This window comes from Harmonia axyridis, chromosome 6, assembly GCF_914767665.1.
Source record: "Harmonia axyridis chromosome 6, icHarAxyr1.1, whole genome shotgun sequence".
Classification (NCBI taxonomy): domain Eukaryota; kingdom Metazoa; phylum Arthropoda; class Insecta; order Coleoptera; family Coccinellidae; genus Harmonia; species Harmonia axyridis.
In genome coordinates, this window is record NC_059506.1 from 28,819,042 (window position 1) to 28,841,453 (window position 22,412).

General features: G+C 33.9%; 3 protein-coding genes across 3 annotated transcripts in view; 1 reads left to right on the forward strand and 2 right to left on the reverse strand.

Moving 5' to 3' along the window:
- Positions 1–333: 333 nt before the first annotated feature.
- LOC123682644 (SET domain-containing protein SmydA-8-like) lies at positions 334–7,086 on the forward strand. Its single transcript, XM_045621388.1, has 7 exons — positions 334–866; positions 1,010–1,158; positions 3,354–3,515; positions 4,375–4,497; positions 4,609–5,084; positions 5,151–5,511; positions 6,717–7,086. The coding sequence occupies exons 1-7, from the start codon at positions 729–731 to the stop codon at positions 6,985–6,987; spliced, it is 1,680 nt and encodes a 559-aa protein (XP_045477344.1). The 5' UTR covers positions 334–728; the 3' UTR covers positions 6,988–7,086.
- Positions 7,087–7,179: 93 nt separating this feature from the next.
- Positions 7,180–9,234, reverse strand: LOC123682648 (neuropeptide Y receptor type 2). The gene is made up of 5 exons (XM_045621394.1): positions 8,907–9,234; positions 8,667–8,854; positions 8,346–8,463; positions 8,104–8,293; positions 7,180–7,934 (listed from the first exon to the last, which is right to left on the reverse strand). The coding sequence occupies exons 1-5, from the start codon at positions 8,949–8,951 to the stop codon at positions 7,225–7,227; spliced, it is 1,251 nt and encodes a 416-aa protein (XP_045477350.1). The 5' UTR covers positions 8,952–9,234; the 3' UTR covers positions 7,180–7,224.
- A 1,871-nt stretch (positions 9,235–11,105) lies between these two features.
- LOC123682797 (protein NDNF-like) overlaps positions 11,106–22,412 on the reverse strand; it is a 28,736-nt gene continuing 17,429 nt past the window's right edge. The window contains exons 3-9 of the mRNA XM_045621584.1: positions 19,203–19,312; positions 18,897–19,134; positions 13,161–13,345; positions 12,507–12,748; positions 12,112–12,330; positions 11,747–12,024; positions 11,106–11,436 (exon numbers count right to left, since the gene is read on the reverse strand). Of these exons, the coding sequence (XP_045477540.1) occupies positions 11,292–11,436; positions 11,747–12,024; positions 12,112–12,330; positions 12,507–12,748; positions 13,161–13,345; positions 18,897–19,134; positions 19,203–19,312 (1,417 nt within the window). The 3' untranslated portion in view covers positions 11,106–11,291. The remainder of the gene's footprint in view (positions 11,437–11,746; positions 12,025–12,111; positions 12,331–12,506; positions 12,749–13,160; positions 13,346–18,896; positions 19,135–19,202; positions 19,313–22,412) is intronic.

The window sequence follows — 22,412 nt, forward strand, 5'->3', positions numbered from 1 at the left end:
CACTTTTTGTATAAGTGAAAAATATTCTGTATCTTTCATTTTGATATAGAACTTTTTTTAAAAGTAAACTTTGGTATAGATTCGTTCTCTCCTTTTTTTTGACATATAAAGATGTGTGAATTTCATAGAATAAATCAAATTAAAAAGCAATAAATATCGTTCCAATGTGAATAAATTGATTATTCCCAATTTGAATGTGTTAAGTCCCAATTTGAATTTGTTAATTTCCAATTTGATTCTTTTTCGTCTCAATTTGAAGTTGGAAAGGTATAGACAAACAAAATGACAATAATACAATCGTAATAAATCACATCTCATATCCGTTATTAATTCAGTTCTGTGGTCTGAAATGAAAGAGCGCTGAAGAGAAAATTTTGTCGAACTTTTTATCCAAGAAATTTATCATTTCTGTGAATACAGGACCAAATTAAGAATTGCCAAAATCAGGGTGTTTCAGATTGTTTTAAGCCCTTTGTAATAATTTCACTTCATTGGCATTTCTCCAAAATAACTACGTAATATCTATACGAACTCGCAGTTTTCCATGATGTATCTGTTTACATTCCCCACTACATAGTTTCTATTTATAAAATTCATCATTCATTCGTGGTCCACGAGATCGGTTCCTCTCCTCCTGTTCAGATGTAGGTTAAAATACACAATCCGAAAATATTACCTTTTGAAGATATCAAAATCGAAAAAAAAGTTCTTCTCTTTCTCCCTTTAATATGGGCGAAAACAAGTGCTCTGTGTGTCAAGAAAAGGCTGACTTGAAGTGCTCCGGATGCAAGCTTGTTTGGTACTGCGGCAAAGACCATCAGAAGAAGCACTGGAAGGAACATAAGGGGTTATGCAGACCGTTCAATGTAAGTAAAAATAACGATTGGAGAAATCTTAAGAGAATATGACGACGTAAAGTTTAAAATAGACTAGTGCATGAATCATAATGACCTAATTAAGGCACGAGCATGGTTTAATTGGCGTTCATTTTACGTTTTTTACGTTTCAGATAGAGGAGGATGAAGGATTGGGAAAATGCTTGGTTGCAACAAGAGATTTGAGTCCAGGAGATTTGATATTAGTCGAACATCCCCTTGTTTATGGTCCTAGGCCCCATATGGTTGAGGAAGGACCTGTACCATGCCCAGGTTGTTGCAGGTATGGGTGTTTTCATTGACTCTATCTGCTACAATATGTTTCACTACACAAAAATAATGAGACTCCATTTTTTTTTAATTACGCGAATTGCCCGGTTGCGCATGCTTTTATTTGAAAGATCTTTTATGGGACCTTTCACGGCTCAAATTGAATGACCATATCAAATTTCATGAAAATCAGATAAGAATTGTAGAAGTTAAGGCTGTTGCAAGGATGTGCGGACTCACAGACTGACAGACAAATACCAAACCAGTGTTGTTCAGTATGTTTTGAATTGCATTTTGCGAGTGGAATTCTGCCATACCTTGTAGAACAAAATCGTGCGGGAATATCTCAGTTTTACATAGATTCATAGTTATATTCATTTATTATCTGTCAATTCAGCGATCATTTTCATTTTTTCTCAGAAGTTTTGCCCATCAACATTTTACCATGAAAAAATAACTAAAAGAGTTTTATGGAAATATTCCATTAATTTCAATGAAAATTTGGAGAATTAGAGAAAATAATGTATAATTATTATTATTGATAGTACAGAGGGCTCATTCTAACACTCGTTCAATTCAAAAATTCGTCACCTTGTGTTCGTTTTTGAATTGTGAACTCGTGGAAGAATATCAATAGGCACCTTCTGCACTTGTATTATACATATATAACTATTATGCATGGATAGAATTTATATAGGGTGTTCTTAAATTGGAGATACGGAGGGAAATGAAAGATTCCTTGGATAATTAATTAAAAAAAAAATTGATTGGGTACATTTTTATGAATTTAATCAACACAGCTTACTAACCGGATCTTTATAATATTTTGGATCTTCCTGAGAATTACTAGATAATTGTTTGAATTTTTTTTCTCGAAATCGGTAGTAGATACGACAAAACTACAAAAAACGAAAAAGTGTAGTACCTACTGGTCCAAATTTCCTTTTTACATTTTTCTAAACTACCAGTGGTCTACCAAAAAAAAATTCTGTATTGAAGAAGCGGGCACTGTTCCAGAAAAAATATCACCCTGTAGATTTGCTATGAAATTTAGCATAACACATGATGAAACCTTTGAATTGGAATGTGTTTGCCAAATTGGATTTAAATATCTAGTGAAGAGAAAGCGGTATGAAAAGAAAACTTGAATAAGAAAACAAACTTCAACACCCTCTGTAGGTATCTCGAAAACAAAGCGTTTGCGAGCGCATGTTTATAAGATTTGTTTTGAAATGATCTCGAGGAAACTGTCATTTTCATTCGTACCCCCTATTGTTCCTCTCCCCTTATACAAACAAAAATACAGTGGAATCTGAAGTATAGTCCTTGAGATATCTATATTTTATGTGATTTTTTTTTTAATATTCCAATGGTAAGATTCTCAGGAAATGAATGTCGCATCAGCATTTGTTTCACTATTCTGCAATAAATTTTTAAATTTCAGCTTGATCAAATTGCTATTTTTTAAATTATCGAGAAATTATATTAATATATGGGTTCAACTTCTGAACCATTATACGAATTTTGCCCATTAACAAATTCAACCCATATATTTGGACCCTGGCCAGGCAGACTGACTAAATCGATTTACCTAGAATTTTTTACGGTATAATTCGATACAAATCATTCATGTTATAATAAAATCATTGACAATAAAATTCTTAGAATGCATAAAACAATGCAATTCCCAACCTGACAAGACGATTAAAAAAAAATTCACATAAGCCATTCAAACTAAATTTGACAATCCACTGAGTAAATATTGTTAGCTCCAATATTTGTAAAAAATTAATTATCTTTTGTGAAATATAGCACGTCAATCATCTCTTAGTTATGGATGGAATTAACAGAAATTTATTTCGAATGAGAATATTTCTTATTTCAACTTTGGAACAGTGGTCGAATTGAGTAGTGTTCGTATATTTCAATTAATATCGACGTTTCAACAAACAAACAAATAATACTTATTAGTGGCTAAAACGTGATCTATTTGAATAAAGTTTTTAGTTCTCAGTCGTAATTTTTATTTTCTTTGAGGTTGACGTATTCAACATATCAACATTTGATGATCGCGATTTAACATCGTGATAATTTAAATTGTTGTTTTATGCCTTATTGAAGTCATAAAAATAAACAATCAATTTTGTATTCAATACTTGTTCTTTGATATTTTTATCAATTATATTGATGAATTATCTGAATTCACAGGCTCATAATAGGAGAAAAATCTCCAAGATGCCCGAATTGCGAGTTTCCTGTTTGTGATCCAGCGTGTTCAGGTCTGGATGATATGGAGAAACATGGACATGAATGTATGATTCTAGGATTGAGAGATATAAGTGCTATCAATGGACTCCATGATTTCTATAGGTAAATATGAGAATATTAAAATTATAAGAAGTTTTACAATATGAGGTTTCATTTTGAATAGCCAGCTATCTGGACAGTTGTCACATTTAAAGCTATCATCTTTTGACATTTGAAAAGTAAAAATCATGCCATTTCTAAAACTGAAACGATATACTCTTCAGAAATGCATTGAAATTGTTGAAATTCACTACAAAAATGGTAAATATTTTGAGGTAACTTTTGGTAGACGTGAAGCACCTTCTCGGCCGGATATATTGGAACTGGTGGATAAATTTAAGCTGTTGGGACAAGTTAGTGACGTGAGGAATCGAAACGGTGTGCGTCGCTCAAGAGCAACTGAAAATTTTGCTGCTATAACCTGTAGTATTCACGAAAACCCAGGTTTGACGATTCCTAGTCGATCTTGGAAATTAGGTCGGAATTGGAAGATATTGACGTTTATTTTCAACAAGACGGCACTACTTGCCACTCAAGAAACGAAACAATAAACATTTCGCAAGAATACTTGCCTGGCCGGGTTTTTTCTTCAAGAGGTCATCACAATTGACCAACATCTTGTGATTAAATACCTTCAGATTTTTTGCTTTGGTGCCACGTGAAAGTCTATGCCAATACTCCATAAGCCAATCAAAACCTTAAAGAATAATAAAATACTATTTTTCACTTTTCGACTTTGTTACGTCGTCTTCTTATCAAATAATGTCTGTAGTTGTGTTCAATTTTAACTTTAATTCGACAAATATTCTTCACAATTGCTTATTTCTTAATTCTATCGTCTCTTCTCAGCAACACATCAAAAAATCATCCTAATCAAAAATTATTAACTCTGCAGCACTCTAAAATTTGATAATGTTTTCAGGCAAGATGCCCTCTTAGCTCTTAGATGTTTGCTGTTACAAAAACGTCATCCTAAGAAGTATGCACAACTTATGGATATGGAAGGACATCTTGAAAGAAGAGGAAGAGGTACGGATGCATATGAGTAAGTAACTTAATTCGAAGTACCTACATTGAAAAAGACATATAAAGCTTCATCATCTAAAAAAGAAATTTATAGGAGATGTAGTCTTATCAAAATCATAATATATTACAGTGATGTGCAAAACAGAATCTTCAACTATCTCGACGATAATTTCTTCCGTCCATTGAAGTGTATGGAGATGAAAACTGGCAAAAACATTCTTCCAGATACCGCCAAAGAAACCATCCACAAAATATGCGGTATAATTGATGTTAACGCCCTAGAGATCAACCAAGATGCAGAAATATCAGCACTCTACCCGACAGCCTATCTTATGGAGCACAACTGTGTGCCTAACACTTACCACTCCTTCCAGAACGTTTCGGATGGTTACAAGATCACCATCAGAGCAGCTTTGCCTATTAAAAAAGGCGACCACATAAGTACCATGTATACGCATGCTTTGTGGGGTACGCAGGCTAGAAGGGAGCATTTGAAGGAGACAAAGTACTTCTCGTGTTCATGTAAGAGATGCTCCGATCCAACTGAGCTTGGTACATACTTCAGTGCTTTTCTTTGTATGGGGACCAGTGAAAAATCTTGTGATGGTAAGTGAAGATATAACACTCAACTCAAAAGTCTCAGGCTGAACCGTTTCTCTTACATTTTATTAGGTTTTCATCAACCTATAGATCCTCTGGACGACAATACAGAATGGTCTTGCAACAAATGCGATGTTAAACTCACAAACAACGAAATAGCTTTCTTGGTGAACAAAATAGGTGAAGAAGTAGATAACGTTCAATTATCAAGTCCAACAGTTAGAGAATTGGATGCACTTTTAACAAAAATGTCAACTTTCTTGCATCCCAACCATTATCATTGTTATGCCGTGAAACATTCCTTGATTCAACTTTATGGATATCAGCAAGGATATATGCCAGCTCAGTTGACTGATGAGACTTTGACCAAAAAAGCCAATATGTGTAGGGAGCTACTAAATGTCACCAAGAAGCTAGATCCAGGTAACAGCAGGTAAGGAAATTTTTTGAAATAAATTCCTTTGTTGCTGAAGTACAGAGTAAGAGTTTTTAATTTGGTAATACAGAGTGGCCTCTTCTTCTTCTTCTTCTTCTTCAGCCCGTTTGAGTCCACTCCTGGACATAGGCCTCTTCCAATCGCTTCCATGTCGTCCTACACTGTGCTGTGAGAATCCAGTTCTTTCCTGCTCGCCTTTGAATGTCATCTCGCCATCTTAACAGGGGTCTGCCAACACTTCTTTTTGTCAGTCGTGGTCTCCACTGCATGATAATTTTCGTCCACTTCACATCATTCCGCGCGACATGACCAGCCCACCGCCATTTACTTCTAGCAGCTTGTTCTACTGCGTCACTTACTCTGGTTTTCGCCCTGATATTTTCATTTGTCTGCCTGTCTCTCAAGCTGATCCCGAGCATTGCTCGTTCCATCGCACGTTGGCAGACTCGCAGTCGTTGTGCGCTTTTCTTTGTTAGGGTAACTGTCTCGAGTCCGTACAACATGACTGGTAACACGCAAGCATCAAATACCTTTCGTTTTAAATTAATTGGCATTTTAGGTTCTTTGAGGATATGTGCCAGATTCCCAAAAGCCGCCCAAGCCAGCCTGATCCTTCTCCCTATTTCGGCTGTCTGGTTGTTCTTTCCCAGCATTATGTTGTGACCAAGATAAATATATTCCTCTACAACTTCAAGCACCTTATTATCGACAGTGACACAGATATTGTCTGGGCTCATGATCTTAGTTTTTTGCAGGTTCATTTCTAGGCCTACTATTTGTGACGCTTCCTTCAGGTCAAGTAACATACTGCTAAGCTCCCCTGCATTAGTGCTCATGAGTACAATGTCGTCGGCGAAACGGAGATGATTTAGGTATCTTCCTAAATCATCTCTCACAGAGTGGCCTAACGCCGAATATTTACGTAGTAGAAGTATTAGAAATAGAGGTCCTATTGAATGGTCTCTAAGATCACCTAATTTGAAATTATATTTTTGACGCCATTTGAAGGTCTGTATTTAAGACACTAGGTATATACTTCGCCAGAGAATAGTATCCAATGGAGAATGCTGGTTTGAGTTGAGCAAATATTCTAAAAAAGCAAAACGTGAAGCCAAGAGGTTTTATGCAAAATTAATGAATGCAATAAAAACTCTTTGAGATTTCGTATGCAAAAGTATTTCATTGAAATAATTTTGTTGCAGATTGCCTTTATACACTGGTGTTATCCTTCATGAGCTCCATCTGGCCAACATGATAGCGATAAAAAGGAAATGGGACGTTGGAATGAAAACCAGAGTTAAAGGTATAATAACACTCTTACAAGAGTGTAACCAATGCCTGATTGAAGCCAAAGAAGTTCTCAGAAATGAATTCACAACACCACCTGGTGAAAAACTGAACAAATTGATAGCCACTTCAACTCAGGAGTTCAATAGGTGGATCGAAAGAAACAAAATAGATCTAAAGAAATGATTAAAACTATTTATCGAACTGTTTATTTTGACCATGCATTTTCTTATAGCTCCTATATCAAGAAAACAATAATTTGTTAATAATAAAACTTCGAAAGTTGTCAACTTTTATTACTTCTGACTGAAATGAAAGAGAAATAAATATTGCCCCTTAGTTAGGAACTCCACTTTGATGTATTCCTAATTGATATGAAGGATATAACAGATACATTTCATCTTCATGATTATTGTATTGAGCTCAACATTTCTTCAGTTGTATAACTTTCACATTTTTTTCTTCAGGGATGACTTTCCTCTTCTCGAATTCATCAAACTCGTCATCAGAAAATAAGCAACATAAGAATGTATTCAATTCTTTGACAATTTTAGAAGCCACCTTTACAGTGACATTAAGGTAGGTGTACAATAAAGGATTCAAAATGGTACTCGTTAAATTTAGGGCACTGATCAAGCAGTTGATTCTCCAGACAGCATAACCCTTAACAACGTAGCTAAGTTTTATCGTAGTGAAAGCCCAAAAAGGTAATCTGCACACAACAAACGTGGTTATGAGAACTAGAATCACTTTGAAGGTACGCAGTTTCTTCTTCATCTGTTCATTTTGATTGGTGGTTAGCACATTTTGTCCATTTTTGTCAGCAGTTTTTGTAACAGTTGATTCCGTGGTAGACGTTTCTGTTCTTGAGGTAGCTGCAGCTTCTACTGGTTTTCTGTGACGCCAAATGAGCTGTGCAATGCTGTAGTAGAACCAGAAGAACACCACAAGAAGTGGGACAAAAACAAAGACGATCATTATGATGTACGAATTCCTCAATGGTTCTTTGTCTACTACAACACACATGTAGAGCACTTCTTGTTGGTAATTATCTGGTATGTTTCCGTTCTCGTCTAGAAATATCACCAGAACCAATATATGTGTGTAATAAACGTACATGGGAACGCTTAAACCTGGAAAATTCGAGAGATAACTTGCTTGAAGTAAGGAACTTTTGCACGCTTGTTTTCTTGAAATTTACCCTGAAATCTTTCAGAAAGCGTATAAGCTGGCCTGTTGTGTGAATCAAGCGTGCAAAAGATGCTGCTAAAATCATTGAATTAACTTGATATAAATATTTACAAGCACATAAAACCCAACCGAGGAAGCCTCCAGAAATACAATATATCATTCTAGGATCCCATCTCTTGTTCATGGCTTTCACAATGGTTCTATATCTATCCATTGCAATCAGCAATAGAGCCATAGAGCTAGAAAAAACTCCTAAAGACTGTGCCATGGGCAGTAGATGACACATAAATGATCCGAGTGTCTGAAAATAATGATTGAGGTAACGTTTTGGTATGCTTTCTGTTGAAACTTACCCAGTTTATAAACGGATGAGAAAAAGTTTCTAGATTGTTTGTTGAGAATGCGATGACTGTGAGAAGATCAGAGAAGGCTAGAGAAATGATGCATGTTTTCTGGAAGAATCTATAATTCCTGAAAAATTGAATATTGAAATTTGTTGGCATGCCCCACCAATAAAAAATTGAATAATAATTGAAACGCAGAAGATTGAAATAGTTAATGGATTCTTTGATCCACATCGTTTGGAACATAACAACCAACTTAATTTGGTAGGGTTTGAAAAATTGCCATATGAAGAAATGTATGCCAAAACTTTTGAGACCTACGTTATTTACCTTCTAGTAACCGTTATTATAGCTTTCAAATTCAGTATCACTGAGATGATCAGAATAACACTAAACAATCCTGTGAAAACCTGTCTATCAGTATCGGTCAAAGTCCTTATTGATTTGTCAGAGATGATATTGACAATTTCATCTGAAGAATTGTTTGCATCAGAATTTAGCAGTGCCTCACGAAAGCTCTGAAATAAGAAATATTGTGAGCTTTGTTCAAATGTGGATAAGGAATCTTACTCTTGTTTCTTCTTCTATATGTGAAAGTATGTAATCAGTCGACATCTTGTCTGCACAAAAGCACAAACCGAAGACAAATAGATCACCATAAGGTCGAAAAGAGTTAGCTTCTGATGGAAGATTGAAGTATTGTGCACATATTTGATCACTGATTAGTTTTTGTGAACAAGGCTTATCAAGTGTAATTACTATTTTTCCACTAACATCATATTTTTGTTTTTGATTTTATTCAACAACTTTCGATACACCATTTTTTTGTTCTTGAAGTGTTTGGCAGAAATGAGTACAAAAAGGTAATGCTCTTGATTTATGCATCAAAAATGCACGAAGGTATCACCCTGAGTGTGTCAATTCAAAGAACACATGAGATTAATTATCAGAACCATGACGAAGCCATATGCTGTTATCACTTCACTAGGATGCATGCCTAATATCTGCTTTATCTAGAAAGTACAATCAAATTACCCACTAATTATTACGGTGTTTCCTACAAATATCTGTAATCCAGAGAGGATATACGTTGATAATAAAAATTATCTAGTCAGAAGCTCGGTAGTTTATTTTTGTTTATTTCAATGAGTTCATAGTTCTAAATGTTCCGGAACATCTGATGTTATAATTTTAGATTTTTGGTTGATTCTTCTGAATTGTTGTAGAATATGACCTGCTGAACAAGAAAGTCTAAGGGTCCAACTCAATCCTATGACTAGTTTTGGAGATACTAGGTATCGAAGTTGGAAAGTGGCATTTATTTAAAGTAACATTCCTCATAAGAAAACATCTTGAATGAAATACTTTTGCGCAACAAATATTGCTTACCCTTGAGGTAATAATTTTAGATTGGTCTTTAATAAAAATTATTGTAATATACGGGGTGAGTCAAACATTATTCGAAAAGAAATTTGTGTACTTCATAATTCACCCTGTAATTGAAAAAATCGTACGTGGAACCAATTTTTTGTTATTGCTCTTATACAGGGTGATATATTAAGGTGGGCGACCGTAATTACAAAAGTTGTCTAGAAGTTGTATACAATTTCATACAGAATAACGGTAAGAGGCACATTGGCATTTACTTATAACGGGTGTTTTTTTTTTCGAGGTATATAACTTTAAGTTGGCTTTACTGTTCAAGATGACGACCGATTTAACAGCCGTCAAGTGATTTATTCTCATTTTGGTTTGGCAATTCATCATGAATAGAATCACGCCTGAACAACGCTTGCAAATGTGTAATTTTATTTCGAAAATAATGGTTCTGTGCGGAATACGTATCGCGCACTACGTCCATTTTATTTTGTTTAGCGATGAAGCGCACTTCTGGTTGAATGGCTACGTCAACAAACAAAACTGCCGCATTTGGAGTGAAGCTAATCCTCAAGTGTATGTCAAAACACCGTTACATCCAGAAAAACTGACTGTTTGGTGCGCTTTATGGGCTGTTGGAATCATTGGTCCGTACTTCTTCAAAAACGATTATGGCCAGAACGTTACAGTCAATGGTGATCGGTATAGAACCATGATTACTAACTTTTTCATTCCTGAATTGAACAATCATGATGTCCAGGAGCTGTGGTTCCAACAAGACGGCGCAACATGTCACACAGCTCGTGCCACAATCGATTCATTGAAAGACCCGTTTGGTGACCGCCCTATTTCACGTTTTGGACCTGTGAATTGGCCTCCAAGATCTTGTGATTTAACACCGCTAGACTACTTTCTGTGGGGCTATGTGGTCTATGCGGATAAGCCACAAACCCTTGACCATTTGGAAGATAACATTCGCCGTGTTATTAACGATTTACGGCCACAAATGTTGGAAAAAGTCATCGAAAATTGGAGGTCCAGATTGGACTACATCCGAGCCAGCCGTAGCGGTCATATGCCAGGAATCATATTTAAAATGTAATGCCACAAGATTATCTTGCGGATAAATAAAATTCATGTCAATCGAATAATCCATCGTTGTTTTATTGCAATTTAAAGTTCTATAGCTCTAAAAAAAACACCCTTTAGTTGTTCTCGGTGTTTATAATTCCTTTACTGAGTTTGTTTTCTTCAGACACAAAAAGCTTTCGGTTCTGAAAAAATGTTAAAAACTGCTGTTTTACTGTTAGGAAAATTATAAATCGAATATGATATCGAACTAATGATTAAACGAATGAAGAGAAAATCATGTCTAGAGAGGAAAGATCGCAATTAACTGAAACAAATTTTATTCATAAATAGTAAATCCTTAACAGTATAAAAGTACAAAACAATAAGTAAGAACTATCAAATACTGAAATAAATAAAAAATCATTATATGATAATGAAATCAAGACAAAAATCCCTGTTTTAGATATTGGATCGGAAAAATATTCTCAAGAAATTTAAGATATTCCTTCAATTCAGACGTTTGAAACATTTTTTAGTGTTCACTTGGAGCAATTCGTATGACAACGTTTTTCCTCTTTGTTTCTGGACGGTGACTTGTATAATGTAAGTTTTTCCTGACTCAAGTCCCCTTATTTTGTAGGTGTTGACTTTCCTAAAAAAACACAATGAAATTAATTTTTCAAAGCACTCAATTGTTGAAAATAACAATTTTAAATAAAATAAATGAAAAAAGGGTGAAAACGAAAGAAGTCCATTGTAAAGTATTTTATGCTCTTGTGAGTTATACTGTGAACTTGACCTGAAGCATTTTGAGATTGAGAGGTGATATTGAGAGTAAATTTTTGACTATTTTTGACCATTATGTCATTAATTGAAGAATAATTGAGGGGAGGGAAGGAAGAGGAGTATTTTGATCTCCTTCTTCATTAATTTTTAGGAAGAGATATAGGAAATATCCCTACCCAATTTCAACTTGTTTGATATTCATACAATATTTCGTTTCAAAGTCATCCGACTTCTTTCTCCTTCTATCCAATCCACATTGGTTTGGAATCCTATAGTTATCTGTTTCTTTCAGTCTTCCTTCTTTGGCTTTCACACAATAGTGAAGTGGTTTTGGATCAGATACCAAGATCCATCCAACTGTAACACTATGACATTCCCTTAGTGATTCGTATTCTTCTAGTTTTGGTACTGTTATCATTGGTATCTTTGATATGGCTCTCTTGGATGCGTAAATCTAGAAAATGATTGTTTAAAGAATTGTGCTCATTTTGAATGCTTGTATGTAACTTCTATAATCTAAGAGAGGTAGAAAGATCATTACCTGAACTCCTGAAGTTTTTCTGTATTCTTCACCGCTGTTAGTGAATACTTTAATTTGGTATCTCGCACCTCTACTCGAGTTTTTCACTGTCAATTTTCGAAAACTTTCTATTTTTCTAGCATTCAGTACAGGTTCACCCTTCAGCAATAATTTTACGTCTACAGGTCCTCCACAAGGTATTACAAATATATTGAAATCATTTTCCGCCTTCTTATCAATCTGAAACAATAAACATAACTTCAAATAAGCGGTTTTAAGACACCTATTTCAAAATGTACATAGTAAGGAAAACAAAGAAGCTAGCTGATCTAGCTCACCTACAGGCAAGGTAGATATCTTAGTTTATTAGTGTTCCAATACTAAACCCCAATAAAATGATCCAAAAGTATTCCTACCTTGTATCTGAATATGGCTTCTTCTTCAGAGCCCCTCAAAACAGCTTGACCAAATCCATTTTTCAGCGAAACTGGCTTTATTTGACCTTTGAAGACTTTATTTACTGATCCATATGGATACGTGAGATTTGATTGCTTGTTAATAGCGAACAGATTGTAATAATACATTTTTCCTTCTTTAAGATTCGATATGGTGTATTGCGTTTTCTTTCCTGTACATGCAATCATTGGATCTGTCTCTTCTGTAAAACGAATAATATGTTGATTACTATGCTGATGTATAGATGTTTATTTGATTTTCCTTAATTTGGTGATTATGTCTTCCAGTTGTTAGCAAAGTAGTTGCTAGTGAAATAATTATTGTTATTACAAAACCGAGAATTGGTTAATCTATTTAGGTTTCAATGAAAGATGAATAGAATATTTATCAGAATAAAATACTAGAATGAAATTTGAGAGGAAAAGAACTAAAAGAAGGATAAATATGCTCAACTAGTGCAAGTTTTAAGTCATATTATTGATTTAGGTGAAATTAAGATTCTGCAGGATTGTAGGCTTGAAGCTTTTGTTGTTTTCACCTTAGTCAGCCACATAAAGGTAACTTCCCAAGATAAATTAATAAGACGAAATAAAAATACATATATACACACCTACCGGTGTACTTATCCTTAGATCTCCATCTGTTCAATGTTTGTATTTCAGTTGTAGTTTCTCTTCGATTTATCTGATTTTGTGAAGGAGGAAGTTCGAGTCTAGATGCTTGAGCTGAGCATAACGAATTGAACTGTTTCTTTGTACTTATGACTAGGCAGTAATCTGTGGACTGCGGATCTACTAAACTGAAAAACAATGAAATTCAAAGATAACAATTTTTTTTAGGAAATTATGAATAACACAAAATACTTAATTTTTAAATCTTATAAGGGTTAATCTTGAGGAGTGAATCTTAGTTTCAAAATTAAATTGAATGTTATTCAGAAATAAATGAGACTATAGTGGTTCAATTTACCACCTTTTTTTTAATTTTTTGTGATATCCCATTTAATTTGATATTCGGAAACAAAGATCATCAAAATCGATTTATAAATGGCAACTAACCCGATTTTACTTCATGAAAATAATATTAAATTAAATCAGGTGAGTTACCACTAATAACTAAGAATGGTTGAACCAATTTAATAACATAATCTTTAATCTTTTATCAAAATGCTTTTTTTAATGAAGGTATTCAATCAGTTATCAATAAGTGATTAGCAACAGCAGAATTATCGATATTTCATAAAAAAGAAAGAGTTTTTTAAAGCGTAAAAATTTGAAAAATAAAGAAGTAATTTCTTAATAAATAGAAAATATAAATAAATAAATAAATATATAATATATAAAGAGATATTCAGCAAGGAAGTGACAAATTATCGAATAACGGAATATTTCGAATAATATCATAATAAGAAGAAAATACAGGGTGTCTTGTGATCAGTAGTATAACGCTGAAGACATTTATGTGAGTTGGGTACTATTTTTTTTGCGAAACAGAGTGTCTTCGAAAAATTATGGAAATTTTAAATTTCTTTCCAGGTCCGTTTCCAGGTTTGTAATCAGAAATTTCATTTTATCTGAAAGCAATAAAAACAGCACTTTATATATTGCTGAAATCACTGTTTTTTTTTTGGAAGTGAGGACCAGTCTACTCCATTGTTTAGAACATCTGTATTTTCAACACATTTTCTTTCATCAAGACTTTTTTTCAGTTTGTTATTTCATTCTAAATTCTTAATGAAATGATGAAATGCTCAAAATGTTGACTTCAGCTTCAATGGATTTGTTGACCTTTTTGGACACATTTGTAATAGATCTTCGAATTGAATTGGAATCATTTTTATTTCCCTACAAACCCCGTCTAAGCGAGACCTAAGTTGTTCTCTGTTATTGGTTGGCTTCTCATACAGCATTCACTGAGATTGAGATGACCCCAGAGAAAATAATCAAGTGGTGTTAAGTCAGAAGATCGCGGGGGCCATTACCTAATCTACCTATTAGAAATTTAATGTAATGAGTAATGATGTGTGCAATAATATTGGGAAATTACCACTCCTTGAGAGTTATCACCTAGAATATGACCTAGAAATGTAGACTTTTCCATTGAGTCTTCCTTTAAAATAATTGGAACTGATTTACTATTATGTATTGAGTGATTTTCCTGTTGCCAGAGGTTTTTATTTCTTTTATTATTCATTCCATTCAGCTCAAAATCAAAAAATTATGAGGATTGAGACAGAATGAGAGCAAAATTGACTTACTTGGTGGATGGTTCAAAAAGGCATTTTTTCTTTTCTTTCAATAGTAGTATTCGAGGATTTTTCAACAGTAATACAGAGTTTTTTTTTGTTGCTTTCAGAATACGAATCTTAATTTTCGGAAATTATTTTTTGTCACAAACTTGAGTCTCTCTAAGAAGAAATGGATCAAAATAGCGAAAACCTAACCTCTTATCCTTATATCCGATACATCCAAGTGAAGATAGGCTCTCACTCATTTCCTGAAGAAAAGCAAACAATGATTTATGGTACGAATTGTGCAACAGGCCGGTCTATGAAGAAGTACACCGTCACTGAGAGCATTTGCGACAAGAAATACGCAGAGATTAACAGTGTAAAAAGGCGAAATCTGTAATTTATTGAATTTATAAGCCAACTAGATATACATGATCCTGGTTTCTTTCTTTTCACGTATTTCTCGTGTTCTAGTGTGTTTGAGGAAGGTCAAGAACTGGAAGCATCATATGGCTCAACATGACCAATGGCGTAGTTTGTGAAGTATAATGGACGAAAACTATTGATATGTCTACATGATTGGTTGGTAAGAAAATATTGAAATTTGATGAGTTAACTTATTGAATATTCTATAGCCTGAACCAGACTTCTAGGCTATACTATTTCAGACACCTTTTTGCAGTATATAGCTTGTTTTTCTATTACCTTTGTGTGGTGTTTTCTGTTTTTATGAACTAATGTTATTTTGTATTTTCATTGAGTCATTGCTTCTTTGTTCATTTTTTATATTACATTCACAGGTTCGAATGAACTTCTTGATGATAATAATGATGATAAAATTGAAGTCCATTGACTTCAAACAGCACTAAGTATAGGGTGTTCCAAAAAATTGAAGGTACAAAGGAAAATGAGAGATTCCTTGGATAATTAAGAAAAAGTCCTACAAACAATATAAACATGGGTCCACAAATGTTTTGTTATCGAGATACAGAGTGATTCATGTAGTCCTAATTTTTTGTGACATACCAGTTTAACACAGCTTTATTGATCTTTGCTACAGATTTTTAGCAACCGGTCTCTAGAAAACAAAGCATTTGAGGGCTCATGTTAATTCGACTTTTTTATCTTGAAATGATCCATTTTCGATTGTTTTCTCAAACACCTCGTATACTTATTTTGTTCCAGGAAACTACCGAAAATTGATAATATAAAAAAACGAATGAAGGGATTGTCAAAATTGTGAGTTGGTACTACATTTTATTTTAGAGATATGGGGACTTTTGCTATTTAGTTAGCTTATGGTTCTTTATTTAAACAAGAAAATCGAACGAGTCCAAATTTACGCTGAATGTTAACCACGAAGAAACGTGCTGCTATCAATGTGAGTAGCGATAGATAGATTTTGCCCTTTTTGAAGCTCATCAGTATCGCATAAAATAAAATCGATGACAATCAAATGAAAACAGAGGGTATTTGAATAGGAGCCAGCAGTATAATTCATCATTGATCATTTAAATTGAAAAGATCGATTAACAACAGTAAATCGCTTCAGAATCACATTTTTCAAATTGATCGGGTAATGGTAATAAAATTATTGCAAGATAAGTTGCATACATTGAATGAAACAGTAATTATACAAAATTAAATGTTACACTACAAATATTATTTGAGAAGTCTGATAAATCATTGTGTTGCGTGCAGATTAGAAACAGAATGCATTAAAAAAAATCAAACTTCATGTAAAATTTCCGCTATTTCAAAGATCCTTGCCCTTCAGCATTCTACGTCAATGTGGTAGAGATGTTTACGATTCTAAAGCAGTTATTCGCTGAATCGAAATTAGTTTATTATGGAGACGTTTTTTTTTATTATATGTATTAGTTCTTGTTCGAAAAAGGCGACTTTATTTGTTATAGGAAGCGATGCGAGAGTTTTATCAAGTGAGTTTTTATCCAACGGCCTTACATGGAGTTCAGTTCTTTCCCCTAGTAGCGGCTTTTGGGTCCAGCTACGACGGATGCTGGGAGCTTCTGAGATGCAAGCGTTTGAGATATCGCAGTTGCAAGAAAAAGAGTTTGAATTTGAGAGGAGGGTGAATTTTACGTTAAATAATAGTGTATTCTAAAACAAGTTGCAGAATGGACTCTCAATCCAACACGAATGCGAAATTCGAAAACGAGCGCAAAGGAGCGAGTTTTCGAACGCATGAATGTTGGAATTGCCTTCTGCAACGAGTATTAGACGATATTTTCTTTATTTCAGACAAGTTTTGTGAAATATTGTTGAAATTCAATGAAAAATTCAGAGTATATCATAATGACTTTTGTATGGTATCTTGGCAGTTGGTGTGACTGATACTAAAATTGATAGATTACGGAATTTGAATCATACCTTTCGAATTTTCAAATAATTCACAATTACGCATCAAATTCATTAATTATTTGTGACAAAATCGATTCAACACCACCAGAATTAAGAGAAATTGCGAATAATGTTGCAAATCATTTCACTTCATCCATATTATATTGGCAATTGACATGTATTGAAATTTGATAGGATCGGAAGTTAGTGCAGACAACCACAAAAAGAAAAAATAACAGAAAACAATGAGTTCATTACAGCTCTGTTTTTAGTACTGTTATGAACTCATTACGATACTGAAATAGTTAAACTTTTTATCATCTTGTAAATTTTAAAAAGCTCTGCTGCTTCGTCTATTCTAACGGTGTTAGATCCGGACTTCTCGCTGGCCACGAAGATAATCCAAAATTATAATCAAATTTAGTCAACGTAGAAAAAATTGACATAATATGAAGTAAGATGAGAAATCTTTTAAAAATCACAAGAACTCAATAATCTCGTAAACTGTTGATTTTTGGTTATCATTGAATATGGCTCAAACAACAGCAAATGAGTCATACTAACACATCCTCCAAGGTTCACGCCTAATTTGGAAAGACCCTGTATTTGATTATGAACGAAAAAATTGGAAAACAATTTGCAGAAGGAGTGAATTTGTCAGAGTTTGTTATAGAGCTTGTAGAACCCGGTCGATGGCAACAGATTATTATTCCTTGAAGGAATAAAATGGAATGAATAAAACGTTGGAACATATTTCTCGTTGATTGAACAATTCCAGATGCTGTGCTGTATTATTGGTATAGTATTATAAACGATAATATCCTTCTGAATGCTATATTCTTCATGAAAATGCAGGAGTTACCGTACTCATACACTGTCAAGGCGTTAATGTCATCATATCAAATCATTATTATACAAAGTAAGGTTATTACTGAGATAACTGGTGAAATAATTAATAATTCATTCTCTAACAATATTAACGTTTTGCATGGTTAGTACAGCAATTTTCTCAATAAAATGTTAATTACATCTGGAATGAATGAAAAGATTATGCAGTAAAACGATATTGATAAACCATAAAACACATTATAGCCTAGAATGAATCTTGCGAAAAAAAAATGTTAACTAAGTATTTGAATATATTCGATGAGCTCATTATTCGATTACATGAAGGCAAGATGCATAATAAAATAATCAGTATTATCTATGGTGCTTCAATTTACCGTTGAAAATTTTGGAAAAATCCGCGCATCTGTAAAATAATCCAAAAAAAAAACTGCTAACCCAAAAAATTTTGAAATAATGATAGAATATTCATTATTTAGGGAAATGAATAATTTGATATTTTTTATGGGATATTCTCTGTTATCTTATGGTAATAAGTAGCATAGTTCTCCATTAATTTTACTTTCTTTTTTTTATTTAACCGTTTTTTGTTTGTACTCTTTTAATTGTACTGATATATTGCAATTCATATTTGGTCATAACTTATAAAGTAAAAAATACGCAATTCACATTAAAATACGCAGATTAAGAATAATGAATTGATGTTGGATGAAGATATCTAATTTAAGTTTTTAATGAATAGACTTAGATATTAGAAAAATGTGGTTGGTATCATAGAGGCAGTATCTCTAAAGTCTCGATATACTAAATTCACGTCTCTTTGTTAACACAATCCAATATAATATCGACAATTCTGCTGCTAGTTTCTGATAGTTTCCTCTTATTCACTGAAATAAAAAAAATAATATCACACCTTTGGTTCCATTTCAGTGATGCACTTTTTCTCCTCTCCTTGTGATGTAACCTCAAATTGTCAGCATGTGATGACCTCAAAGCTTGGGGACCTCCAATTTCAGTGCTTATGTAAATATGAACATATGTATCATTTCTTAACGCTTTTAGATTCAACTCATAAGCACCCTGTTGTGAAAAAAAACTTTTCATCGTGATGTTATCAGTGGAAACATCATCGATTCCATAGTTTGATCTACCTGAAAAAAATTCCATGCAATATAAATTTATAAATAATATAAATATTTCCATAATTGAAAGATTTTACCTGCTTTTGGATTTTCGCCGATATATTTGAAACTCCATTGGATTATTGAGGTGCAAGGAATTATGCTAATCGATAAGGTACCATTTACCAACGTTGACCAGTACGAGAATCTAAAACAGAAATGAATAATTAAAAGTTGAACAAAAAATTTTTTTACTAGATACATAAGTAGAAATTTTTTTTTATCATCCTCATAATGAGAATTTTGCCTGTGATTTTTTGAGAGCTTGTTGTCAGATTCGTCATATTTTTTGTAATTTCGAGCCGGGAATTGTCTCAAACGTTAAAGTTTCACTCGAATTCGATTTTGGCCATCCTTTTGATAACATTCGGAGGAAGGAACACAAAAAATTGTAAATTCAAGGATAGTGTCGAAAAAAAATCTAATATTCCAGCGATATAATTTTGTATGTATTTCAAGAATTACAATAACAATTTTCGTCCAAAATTTCGAGCTCATAACGACGTAAGAACCATAGAATATTCAACCAGTATATCGAAAAAAAGGAAATACTGTTCATTGTTTCCAAACGTACAATTTGCGCATTAATTAAGGAACTCTTGAAAACTCCTAACTATACGTCAGTGCTTTCTATGTTGCATCTTCAATTTCACGAAAATATGTTTCACTTTATTCGGCAAATAGATAGCGAATCAGTAATTAGATAAAAGGAATCCAATTCTACATTTCAAGTTTATATCTCCGAGGAATTAATTTGTATTATAATTTCCTGAATATAGCATATCCCAAGTTTCTCTAATTGATTCAGAATATTTTCAATGGAGTTCTACGTCAAAATATTTGTGAAATATTGTTAGCAGTTTTTTTTCTGCTTTCCATTTTCCAATTACAGCACAAAACGAATAGAATTGGCTCTAAATTGGGACTTATTATCTGTGTATCTGTATATAGAAACAATAATCAGTTTAAAATATGCGAAGTTCATTAACAAACTTGACTAGAATTAATACATAATTACGAAAAAAAAATATAGGCACAGTTAGTTCGACGTAATAGCGTGAGATATTTGAAAGAGTTCAAAAACCTATATCTGATTATTTGAAAAGAATTAGAAGAGAAGATTTTTGGAAAGAGATTAGAGTGATTTATTACATTACAAGGTGAGGTTATTACCCTCAAAACAAAATCAATATACAGGGTGAGTCAAAAATATGTACCAAGCTTTCTGGGGGTGATAGTACATTGAGAAATAAGTATAGTTTGATGGATGAACTTATGACCCAGAATGCTTATTAAGGGAGATAACGGGTGTTTTTTTCGAGGTATATAACTTTAAGTTGGTATTACTGTTCAAGATGGCGACCGATTTAACAGCTGTCAAGTGATTTATTCTCAGTTTGGTTTGGCAATTCATCATGAATAGACTCACGCCTGAACAACGCTTGAAATAGTGCAATTTTATTTCGAAAATAATGGTTCTGTGCGGAATACGTATCGCGCACTACGTCCATTTTATTTTGTTTAGCGATGAAGCGCACTTCTGGTTGAATGGCTACGTCAACAAACAAAACTGCTGCATTTGGAGTGAAGCTAATCCTCAAGTGTATGTCGAGACACCGTTACATCCAGAAAAACTGACTGTTTGGTGCGCTTTATGGGCTGGTGGAATTATTGGTCCGTACTTATTCAAGAACGATGATGGTCAGAACGTTGCAGTCAATGGTGATCGGTATAGAGTCATGATTACTAACTTTTCCATTCCTGAATTGAAAAACCATGATGTCCAGGAGCTGTGGTTCCAACAAGACGGCGCAACATGTCACACAGCTCGTGCCACAATCGATTTATTGAAAGACACGTTTGGTGACCGCCTAATTACACGTTTTGGACCTGTGAATTGGCCTCCAAGATCTTGTGATTTAACACCGCTAGACTACTTTCTGTGGAGCTATGTAAAGTCATTGGTCTATGCGGATAAGCCACAAACCCTTGACCATTTGGAAGACAACATTCGCCGTGTTATTGCCGATATACGGACACAAATGTTGGAAAAGTCATCGAAAATTGGACGTCCAGATTGGACTACATCCGAGCCAGCCGTGGCGGTCATATGCCAGAAATCATATTTAAAATGTAATGCCACAAGATTATCTTGCGGATAAATAAAACTCATGTCAATCGAATAATCCATCGTTGTTTTATTGCAATTTAAAGTTCTATAGCTCTAAAAAAAAACACCCTTCATTTCTCAGGAAAATCCAAATTATTATGAAGATCCAGTTGCATGATAAGTTGTGATGAATAAATTAATTATAAGTTTTGGTATTTATTTACCCAATCTGCAGCTCAGATTAATAAATATTCGATAAACTGGTATAATCATAACAAATAAATAGGACTGTGAGAAACACCTTCATATCGAAAACAAAGCATTTGCGAGCTCACGTTTATAGGACTTCTTTTATTGAAAGTATGCAAGAAAACTCTCATTTTCCTTTGTACCTCCAATTTAAGAACACTCTGTATGGAAAAGTCGAATGTTTGAACTGAATTTCAGGATGATTATATCACTAGAAACCCTCTTCTAGATAGATAGATAATTTTCTACATTTCAAGTTGTACAAAATATTAGCTCGATGAAATCACCGACAACAATAATAAATTAATTCTCTTGTTTAGAGATGGATCGTTTTTTGGGAACACCCTGTATAATCTTAATTTTCGGCCCGGCTGCATATGGGCGCTGTAGCTCGCGCACACCGTGTCAAGTTCAACAATGTTTCCATTTCGCTTTCTTTGTTTAGGTTCTCACGATTTCATTGCATTTCCTGGAAAGCCCAGGCCACATAGTTGGCCTGCCAGTCAAAGCCAAAACACAATTATTCGAGCCACCAACGCCAATTTCGCCTGCAGTTTACGCTGACGGCGTTTAGCATAACTAATCGAAAAATAGCGCAGAAAAAATAAAAAGAATACGAATATAAAACACAACACCTTTCGTAACGTTAGCGCGATTCGAATGAACGATCTAAACACCTTCTGTCAAGTCGAAAAATGTCGAGAACGATGACGAGTGTGAGATGGTTGATCGGTGGAGTCCGTACCGAGAAGAAGAATCGTGAGCGGATTCTGTGAATTCGATGGTTTGAGGAACATTCAGTTTCCCTTTGACTTATCGCAGAATATAACGATAATTATGTTTTAAATTCTATTCAGCCTCAGATAAATAAACATAGATGGAGGGAGTA

Bases quoted from the DNA above. Each gene is read 5' to 3' on its own strand.
- LOC123682644 (XM_045621388.1), top strand. From the start codon at position 729: ATGGGCGAAAACAAGTGCTCTGTGTGTCAAGAAAAGGCTGACTTGAAG. The intron at 1,159-3,353 runs GTATGGGTGTTT...CTGAATTCACAG, and splicing joins CCATGCCCAGGTTGTTGCAG to GCTCATAATAGGAGAAAAAT. The intron at 5,512-6,716 runs GTAAGGAAATTT...ATTTTGTTGCAG, and splicing joins CTAGATCCAGGTAACAGCAG to ATTGCCTTTATACACTGGTG.
- LOC123682648 (XM_045621394.1), bottom strand. From the start codon at position 8,951: ATGTCGACTGATTACATACTTTCACATATAGAAGAAGAAACAAGA. The intron at 8,464-8,666 runs GTAAATAACGTA...TCAATTTTTCAG, and splicing joins ATAATAACGGTTACTAGAAG to GAATTATAGATTCTTCCAGA. The intron at 7,935-8,103 runs GTAAATATTTAT...CGAATTTTCCAG, and splicing joins CGGTTGGGTTTTATGTGCTT to GTTTAAGCGTTCCCATGTAC.